This window comes from Scardinius erythrophthalmus (assembly GCF_964197995.2).
Source record: "Scardinius erythrophthalmus genome assembly, chromosome: 13".
Taxonomy (NCBI): Eukaryota; Metazoa; Chordata; class Actinopteri; order Cypriniformes; family Leuciscidae; genus Scardinius; species Scardinius erythrophthalmus.
In genome coordinates this window covers 7,242,080-7,257,341 of record NC_138233.1, presented here as the reverse complement: position 1 = coordinate 7,257,341, position 15,262 = coordinate 7,242,080, and the positions used below count along the sequence as shown (strand labels likewise).

The 15,262-nt window shown below is 36.8% G+C and overlaps 2 protein-coding genes across 4 annotated transcripts; both read right to left on the bottom strand.

Moving 5' to 3' along the window:
• Window positions 1-153: 153 nt before the first annotated feature.
• LOC308700742 (uncharacterized protein) lies at window positions 154-6,186 on the bottom strand. Of its 2 annotated transcripts, XM_081382504.1 has the most exons (8): window positions 6,145-6,186; window positions 5,070-5,943; window positions 4,507-4,591; window positions 4,141-4,354; window positions 2,324-2,528; window positions 2,125-2,226; window positions 1,230-1,301; window positions 154-821 (listed from the first exon to the last, which is right to left on the bottom strand). In XM_081382504.1, the coding sequence occupies exons 1-8, from the start codon at window positions 6,162-6,164 to the stop codon at window positions 588-590; spliced, it is 1,806 nt and encodes a 601-aa protein (XP_081238630.1). In that variant the 5' UTR covers window positions 6,165-6,186; the 3' UTR covers window positions 154-587. The 2 variants fall into 2 exon arrangements, with proteins under 2 accessions (XP_081238630.1, XP_081238629.1); XM_081382503.1 differs by lacking the exon at window positions 6,145-6,186 and having other exon boundaries at window positions 5,070-5,980.
• A 321-nt stretch (window positions 6,187-6,507) lies between these two features.
• bscl2l (BSCL2 lipid droplet biogenesis associated, seipin, like) lies at window positions 6,508-13,816 on the bottom strand. 2 transcript variants are annotated; one of them, XM_081382506.1, is made up of 8 exons: window positions 12,778-13,816; window positions 10,478-10,559; window positions 9,829-9,972; window positions 9,309-9,443; window positions 8,957-9,054; window positions 8,742-8,871; window positions 7,808-7,889; window positions 6,508-7,510 (listed from the first exon to the last, which is right to left on the bottom strand). In XM_081382506.1, exons 1-8 carry the CDS (start codon window positions 13,035-13,037, stop codon window positions 7,242-7,244), a joined length of 1,200 nt encoding a protein of 399 aa, XP_081238632.1. In that variant the 5' UTR covers window positions 13,038-13,816; the 3' UTR covers window positions 6,508-7,241. The 2 variants fall into 2 exon arrangements, with proteins under 2 accessions (XP_081238632.1, XP_081238631.1); XM_081382505.1 differs by having other exon boundaries at window positions 10,478-10,562; window positions 12,778-13,815.
• Window positions 13,817-15,262: the final 1,446 nt, after the last annotated feature.

Below are 15,262 nucleotides of genomic sequence, written 5' to 3'. Positions count from 1 at the left end.
AATACACAAGTAGAACCAACTATAGTATATAAAACATTTAATAGACAAATATATATATAAAAAACAGTAACATGCTTTACACAAGAACATTTGCAACGACCATAGCAACAGAAGTGCTTAATTAATACTATTAAAGGGATAGTTCACCCAAAAATGAAAATTCTCTTATCATTTACTCACCCTCGGGTTGTTCCAACCCTGTATGAGTTTCTTTCTTTTGTTGAACTCAAAAGATGATATTTTGAAGAATGTTGGTAATCAAATAGTTTCTGGTCCCCATTGCATACATTTTTTTTTTTTTTCTACTGTGGAAGTCAATGGCTGCCGTCAACTTTCTGGTTACCGACATTCTTCAAAATATCTTCTTTTGTGTTCAGCAAATGAAAGAAACTCAAACAGGTTTGGAACAACTTGAGGGTGAGTAAATGTTGACAGAATTTTCATTTTTGGGTGAACGATCCCTTTAACTGTTTAAAGCTTTATAGACCTGGCATGTCCTAAAAACAGTTTGATTGTGTATTGTTGGATCCAAGGTAAAATCATCTGTCTTTTTGGTGTCATTTACTGGAGTTTCTGTGAGGTCACTATCAAAGTGGTTCCTCTTGGCTTTGCTCCCCTGCTTGCTTGATGGCTTCCTTCAGCAGAGAGATGAGGGAGGTCAATCCGATAAGGTACCCGTCCTCCCTGTTTCCCTCCACCCATGGAACATCATGCCTCAGCTGGACATCCTCTGGGGTTGGGATGGTCTTTCCAAAATCTATCATCCATATGTTTGCTTTGCCGCTGCAGTCGTGGACGAAAAGTAAAGAGCTGCCTATGATCTGTGAGAAGTTGAGATGTTTAATCAGAGGCAGAGAGGAAACAAAATTACCGTAAATTGTGTTTTGAGATGAAAAATAGAGCTGTTCAGTTGTGAGGTCATTCGTAGGCTGTGATCCGTCAAACACATAAAACCCACATCCTTTGCCAAATATTTGGCCATTTTTTAACAATTTTTTTTATATGCAGATTTAAATTTCATGCTTTAGGTATAATTGTGTCCAGTTTATGTTGTAGAACAAAACGTGATAGTCTCTCGATAGGTCTTATTTTACCAATGAATCAAAATTTGCCAGAAACTCCATGGCTTAAAAATGCCAATTCTCTTTTGATTTCTAAAGCTTTAAAGTGAACAGCTCTATAATGTAGTGTATAAGAAAACCGAGACAAGTTTAACGTTTTGCAATAACCTCGTGTTTGTAGAAAAAGGTTGACTCCTTTAGTGCTTCGCTCAGTGCCTGTAATCTGGATTCGTAGGCCTCCTGAGATACACAAAGTGACAAATGAAGAATATTTTGATATATTTGGTATGAACTGCAATTAGATTTTTATATATATATATATATATATATATATATATATATATATATATATATATATATATATATATATATATATATATATATATATATATATATATATATATATAGGGCTGTCAAACGATTAAAATAAAAGTTTGTTTTTACATAATACATGTGTGTGTACGGTGTATAATTATTTTCTATATATAAATACACACACATGCATGTATATATTTAAGAAATATTTGCATGTATATACTGTGTATATATATTTACATTATATATAATTTATATTATATATAAATATTATATATATAAATAACACATTTTCTTAAATATATATATCATGTGTGTGTATTTATATATAGAAAATAATTATACTCCGTACACAGACATAAATTATGTAAACACAAACTTTTATTTTGGATGCGATTAATCGCGATTAATCGTTTGACAGCCCTAATATATATATATATATAGGCATATCTCAATAGGCATATTTGGTGTAGAATAATAGAAAAAGTTATATGGGACAAAAAACATGGTAAAACAGTGCTTAAATTCAACATTAATCCCCATTCACAACCCAATTTACTCTTGAAATTAAAGTATTCAGAGTGAAACAAGATATGTGAACAAAATGTAAGGTGGGATTAGTTTTTACCTATTAGGAACCAATAAGTGTTTAATTTATTGGTAAAATAAGAGGGCTTGCTGATGTCAGCCAGAAAAGAAAGTCGTTGAAATGAAGCAAGTGAATGTGTGAGTTTTTATGTCCACTCACTAGAATGTGAACCTGGCTCCTGGTGAAGGATAGCAGGGTTTCTGTCACTTGAGCTTCTGTGTGTGTTTTGTAAAAGTCTCGTAACACTTTACCATTCCCAATCTGAAAAAAAACAACAACAAAAACAAAACAGTAAAATATTTAAATAAATGACCATACAATGTCTCTCTTGTAAGTCTTTTAGCCTCATGCTTCATACCACTATGCCTTCTATGCGGAAGCCCAGAGATGAGGTGGAACTGCTGTCATCCCTCCACTGCAGGTAACGCAGCTTTGTTACTCCTTTCTGTGCGTGTTCTTCTGCAGTGGGAGCTTCCGGATCCACTTTCACCATCTTTTGATACATATCAGAGCGTACGCTGGCGTTGGTCCTGGCCTTAATGATCTCATCCTCTTGGTATGTCCTGCAAGTAATGCCAAAGATTCTAGATGGTACTGTATTATTGTTAAAATATAGTGTGATTATAAGGTCAATGAAGAGTAGAGTAGCAAACTAAAATGGTATTTTGGACACATGGGTTATATTAAGAACTAGTGATGATTCACCAAAATAAAAAATTTCAAATAGCTGAAACCCAAAAACGTTTATAAAGTTACATTTGGGTAATTGGTTAACTAAAGTTGGTATTTGGTTCAGGGTGTCGTGTTCTCAGGTAATACATTAAACCAGTCATAGTACAGTTCTTTAACAAGACGCCTCTCGATATTTCAGCCTAAATGTTTTTACATATTGCTACTTTGGCATCCTTTTTGGTCCAAATTAAGTATGTCCACCATGTTTACCTGTTGTAGCTTGTCCACGTTAAGTGTACGACATGGTCAAAGCAAATCATCAGAGAAGTGCTAATTAAATGTCACAGTTTCGCTCAATGGTTTCGGCCCTCCAAAACTATTTCAGCCATAACTGAAAAGATATACAGTACTGTGCAAAAGTCTTAGGCACGTTAGTATTTTAAACCCCCTCCCCCCAAAATGTTATGTATGTCTTTTGCTGTATAGTGTGTCAGTAGGAAATTAGTTTACATTTCCAAACATTAATTTTGCCATTAATTGTAATAATCCAGTGAGATTTTTGTATGCACAAGGAATCTGACAACAGCTGCTATGATCCTCACTGAGATCTGATCTCACCATCGTCGAGTTTATCAGGAATTACATGAAGAAACAGAAAAACTGAGACAGACTAAATCTTGAAGAACTGTGGCAACGTCTCCAAGACATTTGAAGAAACCTTCCTGCAAAGATACCTGAAAAACTATGTGCAAGTGTATCAGGACAAAAGCTGTTTTAAATGCAAAGGGTGCTCACACCAAATATTGATTTGATTTAGTTAATAGAAGTTAATTGATAAATAAAATCAATTTATGACATTATTTTTGGAAGCATCCTCACTTTACAGCATTTTTACAGTTATAGCAAGTGCCTATAACTTTTCATAGTACTGTATCTTTGCAGTCAGGTTTCTTCAAGCATCTTCGAGACATTGCCACAGTTCTTCTAGATTTAGTCTGTCTCAGTTTTTCTGTTTCTTCATGTAATCACAGATATCTCGATGATGATGAGATAAGATCTCTGTGTGGGCCATTTACTGGCTGTTGTCAGATTCCTTGTGCATACAAAAATCTCACTGGATTATTACAATTAATGGCAAAATTAATGTTTTGAAATGTAAACTGATATTTCCTACTGACACATACAGCAAAAAAATGTAAATAACTGTCTTAAAACATTTTTATGGGGGTGAAAATACTAACGTGTCTAAAACTTTTGCACAGTATTGTACATTTTTTTGCTGATCCAGTTTCTGAATAGTTTTAGTTGCTGAAATGTCAGTGCATCACTAATCAGAACTTTTGTGCAACATTGATTTTCAGTCTTGCATGCAAATGTATCAGTATTTTATAAAATATACCCAAAAATAACATTATTTTAAAGTATTGTCTCTCACTTTGAGGTACTCAACTGTACATTGTGGCTTAAGGTAACAAGACAAATTAATGTTAGTTCCCTTCCTACCGGACACCCATTTTGCAGTCCATGATGACAGGATGTTTGAGCCCACTAAGCAGGTCCTCTAGACGGATGTATCTCTCTCCGTCTTGACTGATGTGCCCAAAATAATGAGGCACGAACTGACAGAGTGCATCAGACATGAGGGCCTGCAGACAGACATCTTCCACCTTGCAAAACCTCTTCAGCACCTCCCCACCCTCACTCAGCCTTACATTACCTAGAGAAACCACACAAAACACATTTTGTCTACAAAATACTGCTTCGTTCAAAAGTATTGTTCAAACCCATTTTGATGTTTTTGATAGAAAATGGTGAAGGTATGGTGAGGGTCAAAATGCTGTGTCCTTTAGAAAAGCCTGAACGACGTACCTTGGTGACCAGCTAGCTGGATCCATGAGCTTTGTGTACGTTTGGACCACTGCATCATGGTCAAAAATGTTCTCCAAGATCGACACTGGGAAAAACGGGGTCATTTAGTGACAGTACCTTAAAAACAATTTTCTGTGTTTCATTTTCTAACATTGTTCATAAAATGGCATGCTTCTTTAACCTTGAAGGGTTTATTGTTATACCCTACTAATGGTGAAACAGTTCAAACCCAAAGATGTTACTCGCTACTTGATGCATTATGGAGTATATTGCGTGTTTTAGTATGACATTTAAAGAATTTGTTTTGGGAATATTGCAAATGTGACAGTAACCTGCTACTTTCTGTCTACAACACTATGCAAATAACTTATTCAAATACGCTGTGTTATGGTACATGCAAATTGTCTATCACATTTCAATGCACCCAAAAAATAGAGTCCTTTTCAGTTGGTCCACACACAGTTCAGACTGAACCTGACACCAGTTTAACTGATCCTGAGAGATTCTGCAGAATCAAGATAAACTGCTTTGTGCTTTCTAAGCTTTCCCAGAATTCCACTCACCTTCTTCATCGTCTGCCTCCTGGCGGCCGTATCCTCACTCTCGCTGAAGACTTCATCACTTTCTGCTGAGGAGTTGTTGAATGAAGAGGAGGATGATGAAGCAGAGGAGTGAAGGAGAACCCGAGAGAGAACCGAGTGGGGAACTAATTCTTCCTCACCATCTCTCTTCATGCTTCCCTGCATATAATGATCTCCATCCCGTGATGACCCAAACGTTTGTGCGCTTCTGTGTTTTAAGCCCCAACTCTTCTTCCTGTGCACTCGTTTGTTGTTGAATTCTCCCTCGTTACTCTCATCGATACTCTCCAGACTATCTCCTCCCAGCCTTTCCCGCACCCTTTCCTTCAGAACCATCTTGTCTCTCCACAGGCTTTTCCTAGTTGCTGCATTCAGTGCCACTTTTGAACCCTCTTCAACAAGATTTTCACTAGCCATCACCCTCTCTTTCACTCTCTGCTCTTCCACGTCCTCGTCCTTGGTCATTTCTCCTGCAGGTTTTGGTGGGAGATCCACACATACATATTCCAGAGGTTCTGGTTTCGCGTCCTCCGTTTCCTCATATGCATTTATCTGAGTTCCAGTTGGCTCTTCTAGCTTGGAAGAAAGGACGGCGTGAGCGACAGCCAGTTTAGGTCTGGCTCTGAAGACTGTGTTCTTGTTATATTGACTTTGATTGTTCAAGGATGGTGAGAAATCAAACATCTTGTCTTCTACGGCATCTCTCATGCTCTCGCCATCCCTTCCATTGCTTTTCTTTTCTGACAATGTGCTCATTCTTTCTGGTGTCGAATCCAAGTCTTTCATGAAGCCGCTAAGATGGAAGTTCTCATCAGAAACGGACGAAACTCGTGTTTTGTCTCTAGAGAAAGAAAATCTGGGGGAGATAAACAAAATCATTATTTGAGAAAACATAATAGAATACCTAAAGAAGACAGATGAATAGACAGATACAATATTCATCTTATCAATACTAGACCAAGCTTTATCTGCCTAGGAAATAGCCCACATATGCTAAGTGGCACAAAGTTCAAAACAATTACTTGTAGGGGAAAAAAAGGCACCAACTCCCACGTACCCGATTTGCCAATCTTTCATCACTCCTGTGTGTTAAGTTGAATCATCCAGCAGTTCAGCATCAAAGACTAAATGCCAGTTCAAAGTCTTGCTGTCAAAGTTTTCCAGCAGTGATTTGCATAATGTGACATCACGGTTTTCCACAACCTTTTTGACAATGAGCTCTTTTGGAGGTTGTGCTGAGGGCTGACCCACACTTTTTAGTGTTGAGCAGTGACTGACTCTTGCAACCGTGTCATGGATGCATTTCCATTTGGCAGATGCTTTCTTGTTTTATCAGAATGTTTACACATTTCCTGGGAATTGAATTGAATTGAAGCCATAAACTACAGATTCTATTACTTGTTTTGTACATCTTGCTTCAAATTGTCATTTGGAGTTGTTTTGTAATTCTCATTAAATTCTCTATTATAATACAGTATCTTATTTTTATATGTAAAATCAGTGTAAATTAAAGACAGTATACCATGATGTGCAAATATTTCAACATTTTATTTTTTTACATTAAATTTGAAGTATTTTTTTCACATTAAAATGTAAGGTTGTTTTTTTTTTACATTAAAAGTCATAATTATAAATGTCACATTTCCACAAATAACCTTCAGTAAAGTCATATCCTCAGCACTTTCTGCTGTCACAACCAGTAGATATTCCTCTGGTTATCTTTGTGTTTCCAAGAGAAATGCATGTAAATGAATGCAAATTAATAATGTAATTTTCCAGACATACGCCACAACCAAACGCCATTCTTCCCCCCTGGGCTATTTATTGACACAGTCTCACTGTTTTCTGTTTTCAGTGCTGTAGGTGGTGTTGTTGTTGTTATTATATTATATTCCACAACAAAGGATACTTCTGGAACGGTTCGTTTGGATATAGGTTATGTCAATACTTGAGAAATAATAAATGGTGGTAATATAATTGTTCTTGTCTTGATTACTTTTGAAATAATGACAGGCATACAAGCGATTATTTCAGGCTAGCATAAAGTTCATATATTTTAAACGAGGAAATTGTTACCAAATATATGAAGTCAACTTGGTGGCCTTTGCTTTTCATAACCTTTACCCTCATTTAGAAGATGGCTCCATTCCTTCTCTAGAAGCTTGTACAGACGCCAACACGATGGTAATTTTTATCTATGGTGTCTGTTAATGCTTGAGAAGTTTGTATCATGCCCTGTGATAAATGCCTGTGCCTCAAAATCATTTCTCCATCCCCAGCCTCACAGATGGGTTCATCTTCAGCAAGTTCCCTGGAGTCTTCACTCTCCTCCACCCCCATGTCTGGAATGGATTCTTCCAACTCCACAGAATTGCACTCCATGGTGTCAACATTTTCCATAAAAATGGGGGAATCCAACAAGTCTGTTGTAGAGGCTCACAGAATTAGATCCACGCACAGTCAAGAAAGGTTAGAAATGGCATGAATGAACCACATTTACCTGCTAGCCTTTCATATTTAGATGCTTTCTTTATTTGAATGTGCATTGATCTCATTTATTTTCATTTCACTCAAGAGTTATTTTAATCAATAGATGAACTATCCATTTAAATGACTTTATGTATATTATTTCAAGTATAAAATACATTTTTAAATTTTAGGATTTTACCCTTTTTTATTACAGCAGTTGCAATTGGTTTGAAACAGTACATGAGCTTCACCTGGTGCATTTCTTTCATCCTGGGGTTCAAACTGATCATCCAGGTCATCTTGATCATTCATTTCCTCTTGTTGCATATCAGTCTGAAGCAAAGAAAACACGGTGTGAAAAATGGATGGATGGATGGATAGCCTGGATAAATAGATTGGAAGGATGGATGGATGGATGGATGGATGGATGGATAGATAGGTTGGATGGATTGCTAGATACAATAGAGAGCATGGCTGGATGAATGGACGAATGAATGGATAGCTTAGATGGATGGGTGGATGAATGGATGGATGGACAAATTAATGGATAGCTTGGATGGATGGATGGACGAATGAAAGGATAGCTTGGATGGATGGGTGGATGAATGGATGGATGGATGGACGGATGGACGAATGAATGGATAGCTTGGATGGATGGGTGGATGAATGGATGGATGGACAAATGAATGGATAGCTTGGATGGATGGATGAGTAGATGGATGGATGGATGGACGGACGGACGGACGAATGAATGGATAGCTTGGATGGATGGACAAATGAATGGATAGCTTGGATGGGTGGATGAATGGATGGACGAATGAATGGATAGCTTGGATGGATGTGTGGATGGATGGACGAATGAATGATAGCTTGGATGAAGAGATAGAAGGCTTGAATGGATGGATAGATAAGATAGAAAGCAAGCATGGATGGATAGATAAATGGATAGCCTAGATAGATTGCTTGGATGGATGGATAGCCTGGATGATAAGATAGATAGATAGCCTGGGTAGATTGGATGGATGGATGTATAGATAGATAGATAGATAGATAGATAGATAGATAGATAGATAGATAGATAGATAGATAGATAGATAGATAGATAGATAGATAGATAGATAGATAGATAGATAGATAGATAGATAGATAGATAGATAGATAGATAGATATTTTAGAGCAGCGCACCTTTCCAGATACCCTGCGACTACCCAGATTAAACTGCAGGAAACTGAGAATGGTGATCAAACCGAGGAAAGTAAAGTTACTCATCACTCCGATCAGTGCTGTTGTCAGGGGGAAGTGATACAGCAGGTACCTGTGAAGATCAGAGAGACACGTCTGGATGAAGAACTTTAGGATTTTATTAAAGCAACTAATTAAATATAAAGGAATACACAAACCTGATGCCTGTAAAGTGAGCGAAGATGTAGAGATGCGCTCTGTAGATCTGAACATTCTGGGAATGGATCTCAATGAAAGCTCCAACAATGGGTTTGTACTGAACAGAGAAAAGAGACAACTGTACTGAGTACTGGGTTTGTTCCACAGCTCGTATACTGTAGATTTATTTCCACTCTTAATATAACTTTTTTTTTTTTTTACTTTGTGAAGAAAATGTGAAGTTCTTGTGTGTATATACTAAAATCTGCGGCACAATGTGTTGTGGGTGGTTGCCAGTGCGTTGCTAGGGCGTTCAGAGTTGTTTTAGTAAGTTGCTATGCAGTTGCTAGGGTTTTCAGAATCATCACTCACAGAATTATCTTTGAATTCAGAGTACAGTTCCACTATGATTGACTGCTTCTGCTCAGATGCTCCTGTTACCAGCATGGGGAAGAAGACCACTGTGCCCAGAGCCTGAAGAAGAGAGGAGCGATAATGGAGCATCGCCTGAGAGAGAGAGAAAGAGAAACCACAGCAGGAGCATTGTGAAACAGGATCTTCTAAAAATGGGATCAGAAAGCTCATGAAGCTCGTCTTGGAGAACCTATATTTTGCAACAGTTACTGAAATATAAAATATATGAAATATAACATATGAACAATGTCTTGAGGTGTGATAATCATAGTATAAGCTGAATAATTGACTAAGGTCTGTTGAATTATTTGAAAATAATGCACACCCGCTTCACGTCGTGGCCGCATTAACACCCCGGGTGTGCATTATTTTCGAATAATTTAACGGTCAATTTCAATTCAATTTACTTGTTTGACAACTTTATTCATAAAAAAATACATTTTCATGTGTTTCACTGCCTCCTAGTTTGTGCACTTACAGTACGTGTTGATATGTCAACAATCTGACCAGCTTTAGAATAAGGAGAGATTTTCACTAGGAACATTCCCAGCTCCTCATTGGCTGGAGACTCTGGCATTTCCAGTTCTAGTGCGATTTGATAGGGCTGGTCGTGCGTCATTACCTGTAGGCAGGAAAGAGAAAAGCAAAAAACAGCATGGATGTATATGAAATATTATACCACTCAAACTATATGGGAAATATGTCCACTGTGCACAGTATGCAAATATTCTGCATGCATGGAATCTCCAGATAACTGCACGATATGTGCAGTAAACAAACTGAGGCCACTGTAGGGCACTGTGACTGAATAAACCAAAAGGGATGTCTGCCATGAATGTGAGAATATTTCTTTCTTAATGATTTGATCAAAAACCAAAAAAGTCATTTTTGCACAAAATTGGATTAAGATGCTAAAATAAAGTATGTATTTATTTTTAACATAACTAAACACCACTGAGATAAACATGCAATGAGGTCATGTGACGACAATGCAGCATGCTGGTGTTTGAAATACTTTGCACAGTTTCACATAATAAAGAATAGTATAGGCCTATTTCATTAGTTTGAAAGGAAATTAAAAAGTTCAAATAAAAAACTTAAACAAGGATTAGATCAAGGATGGTCACCTGATGCTTTCCATTTTTCAGTAAAGAGACATTAGCCACAGGGAAAGAACACATGGGGTGATGAGGGGATGGACAATCAGTCCTGCTGATCAAAAACACATTTTACATGAACAAACACGATAGACATAACAAAACTACTACAGTCAACCCTCTGATAAATGTAGGCTGATTCTGTGACATTTAATATCCAAATATTTAAGTATCAAGTTTACCTTAGAAAGCCTACTTTCTAAGTAGGCAAATTAGTCCAGTCATTTTATGAAAAATGTTGAACAAATTGCAACAGAAGCAAACTCACCAGATTTTGTATCCTCAATATGTCCTGAGTAAGGAAAAAAAAAGCCCCAAAGAATCCCATTAGGGGAAAGTTTCGAAAAAGACCCAAATATAGCCTATTCATACGCCTATTCATTTTTTTTCTTACGTGAATAGGGTAAAATGTTTAACCTTTAGATATCACCATGAAAATTACTGAGTTGATTACTTACATCAAGACAAACAAAAAATGTATTGGAAGTTTTTTTAAATTGTTTGTTAACATGGACAAACGGTGCATAATCTAATTACTTATGTGCTAATTTGCATAAATACCACAACAGATTTAAACATTGGGTCTCGCCAGGTGAAAATGTCTTGTTGAATCTTGGTGAGACATAACAGTAAAATAGGCTACCCATGAGCATTAATACATAGAGGCAGGAGGAAGTACTTTAGAAACCAGCCTTTATTTAATTTTTAAGAGATTGGGTTTGGGCTGGGTCCGTAGGACTGTTTCTGGGACGAGTCTGAGGGAAGAACAGGAGACAATGGTAAGGAGAATGCAGAAGACAAAAGGTAGGTAAAATAAAAAGTGAATCCCCTGAAACAGTCCCACGGACCCAGCCCCAAACCCCATCTCTGCAATTATAATTAATAAAGGCTGGTTTAAAGTACTTCTTCCTGCCTCTATTAATGTTCATGGGTAGCATAAATGGGTTCCATTCAGACCTTAACATTAAGTATTTTACTGTTATGTGTCAACAAGATTCAACAAGACATTTTCACCTGGCTGTACCCAATGTTTAGATCTGTTGTGGTATTTATGCAAATGAGCACATACGTAATTAAATTATGCACCATTTGTCCATGTTTACAAACAATTTAAAAAAACTTGTAATACAATTTTTGTTTGTCTTGATGTAAGTAATCAACTCTGTAATTTTCATGTTGATATCTAAAGGTTAAATGTTTTACTATATTCACGTAAAAAAAAAATAATGAATAGGCGTATGGATAGGCTATATTTGGGTCTTTTTCGAAACTTTCCCCTAATGGGATTCTTCTGGACTTTTTTTTCCCTTACTCGGGACATACTGAGGATACAAAATCAGTTGAGTTTGCTTCTGTTGCAATTTGTTCAGGGTTGACCCCCATTTTGGCTTAAAATGACTGGACTAAATTTCTAAGGCCTTTAAACTATCAACATGTCAAAACTTTACTGAAAAATGTAACTGAAAAAAGTACGCAATCTGCTTCATGCCTTCTGTCATCTGATTGATAGTTTATACTTTTTTAGCAAGTAAAAGGCCTTTTAGTGTCATTTTAAAAATGTTCCCCTTCAGCTCGCGATTCACTTTTTTTTTTTTTTTTTTTTTTTTTGCTGTAGAATCTTTTCTAATTTTAATAAAGTAAACATAAGAATAAATTTTATACCTTGGTCCGTGAGAAATATTTCAAGTTGTACATAGTTTACTTAATCCTGTAACAAAAATCCTGTTAAAATGTACATTATCAAATATGATACTTTTGAGGAATCTCTCAACCATCTTTCTATTGAATTGTGTTATGTTTTATAAACATAATACAGTTCAACCCCAAAACACACATGCACACAATTTTTTTTTTTTTTTTGTGCAAGAAAAAAAAAAAGTGTTTTCTTTTAAGAAGATATCTACACTCTCAAAAATAAAGGTTCTTCAACTGGCATTAATGGTTCCATGAAGAACATTTAACATCCATGGAACCTTTCAATTGTACAAAAGGTTCTCTAGTGGAACCTTTCTAATTTTAAGTTTCTTTAGATTACGTTCTTCACACTAAGAAAACTGAAGAACTAAAGAACTGTTCTTTGGGGAACCAAAAATGGTTCTTCTATGGCATTGCTGTAAAAAAAACCTTTGGAACCTTCATTTTTAAGTGTGTATCATAATTGAATAGGGTTTATGCTTTAAAAAAATGATTGCATTTATACTTATCTGAACAACAAGACGAAAAAATGATTTAAGGTAGTGTATCCTGCTAGGTAACTGTAAACATCTCACCTGTAGGAGAAGTAGACAGGTGTGATGAAATTGGCTGTGGGCATAAAGGAATAATAGAAGCTGCCGTAGAGGAATAAAGCCACCCAGAACAACAGCAGAATCACACAGATCAGAACAGCTATTTCCAGAACCTTCTGTCTGACCCGCACCAGCAGCACTGACATCGTCTCCAGGATCTGGACCACCAGCCCGTTGATTTGAGGTCCCACATCTTGAACACCAGAATCCTCTGAACTGAACTCCTCCATACTGGGGTGCATGTTCACTGAGATTTATTTCTTCCAGTGTTGTTGCGCTGCTATCTCAGCAATGTCTTTCCCAACAACTTCCTCTTCCCTTTCGGTTTCAGCTGTCTTTTCTCTGTTTTCGCTGCTTAATGTTTGACTATCCACGAAATAACACACCAGAACCTCCCTCATTACTCAGAAAAAACGCTGCCCATTTCTCACCACCACCCCATGATCTCATTTTCGAGTTCTTTTCCTCTGACCGTGAAGCTCTGACGTCTGACTTGGATTCACTTAAAATATTTTGAATCAATGAACAAGCTCTTTTTAATAAATGTTTCTGCTGCAATGGACTGTGACACGGCGGTTCCTGGAAAGAAAACGAACAGTCCGAAGAACAGCTGGAGTCCAGTGGGACGACGCTGGGACTCATGACCAGCATGTGAGGCAAAGGACAAGGAGTGCTGTTGGGAAATACAAGGGGTATGAAATATCCAAGACAAATCCTTTTATCTATGAATATGTGTATCTTGATGACTTCCAACAGAATGCAGTACAATTGGTAACAGCTATTAAACCAAGCAAAAACAGTTGTCAGTTTGTGAGAATCATGTAACCGCTTTGCAAGGCTGGATATACAACCACAAATCCATTGGATGCACACAAGACACATGCAGCTTCAAAAGCACAGTAGCTCAGGACAATGTGAGGAAACAAAAGGTTTCAATAAATGCACAAATTACAGACTATTAGCTGTCTGTTATCATGAGGTTGGAGCTTGAGCTTGTCACAGTTGACTATTGGATTCTTATATGAGGTTAACAAGTTTGGCACACAAAAGTAAAAACATAAATAAAGAGGCTATCTTGTTTAAAACCCTACTTGCACTGTAAGTTTAGGGCTGTGTCGCCCTGTGTGTTTTTGTAATGTGTCTCTCCTTCCAATAGATGGCGTCAAACATCCTTTTAGTAAAATCTATTGTACAGTAATCCGGTTTCATTAAGAGATTATGGTGATATTTACTGAAAAATAAAGATTTTATCGTAAATTATTATTTAAATAAGTGTTTATTTTGGTATTATTAAAATAGCGTTGATAATACTTATAGCAAATGCAATATATTAGTGATGTTTTCTCCACTGAAGAAGAAACCCAAGCCACATTGAGACATAAAATGGGCTCTTTTGACTTGGGAATGGTAAATAATTACCTAGCAACAACCTTAGAAATCACAAAGCAATGCCTATAGCAACACTATAGCATTGTGCCTGTGAGTTTAGCATGTGCAAGCACTTACATTTCCTTCAGAAAATATAAAAATCTAGTAGTACCAGCATCAACACTGGTAGGCTATCAAATGTCTGAATGGCTTTATTCATATGCCATTTCTTTTATTCCTTTGTTTTATCTCAAAAACAAGTATTTTTCTCTACAATGAGCTCTACTTGAAAAGGTGCCACATTCGGATTGATTTTTCTCGTGCCAGAGAAAGAGCAGGAGATGATAGGGATTCTGTGGATGATTTCAAATGACCTGCCAAAGAAAGACTGCTGGCCTACATACATATTTAAAAAAGGATCTTGCACATGAATCAAATTGTTCCACCAAGTGGAATAGTGCTTTTGTTCTGATGGATTGACAAAGGGAGATAAAGTGCAAATTTAAAGCATGACTCCTTTAATCGGAATTGAATTTGTACAAATGAAAAAGGAAGCTGAACTGGACTGTAGAGGAGACTTCTTCATCCCCTCCTCCTCCTCCTTCCCTCATGCTGGTATGACTCATTTGCAAATCATATACACCCCTACCTAGTGTGAATATTGCACAGCTGCACTGTGGCTGTTAATGCAGTTCAATGCAATTCAAGTGTATTTGTACAGCACTTTTCACTATACATTTCTTTTCTTCAAAGCTTTACAGAAAATGCTTGTTTTAATGTTACAATTTAGGAAGAATTCTGTTATCGGCCAGAGATGAGTGTATCAAAGTAATACAGCTATGATATATTACATGACGTTACGTGGTTAGTTAACTTCATGTATTCAGTTAAGACAACACAACCACAGCAATTACAACTTGTGCTCTAAGGATAATATTACAATATTAAGATAATATTTGCAAGTCTTTTATTCCCCTTTGTGAAGTATATCCGAGTGAAACGTCTTCTGGAACAAGAAAAAAAGTAGGACGGGACTTGGTGTTTGTGGTTTGCTATTGGTGGATCTCATGTGAGTGACAGGTTGCCCCGCCCTCATCAA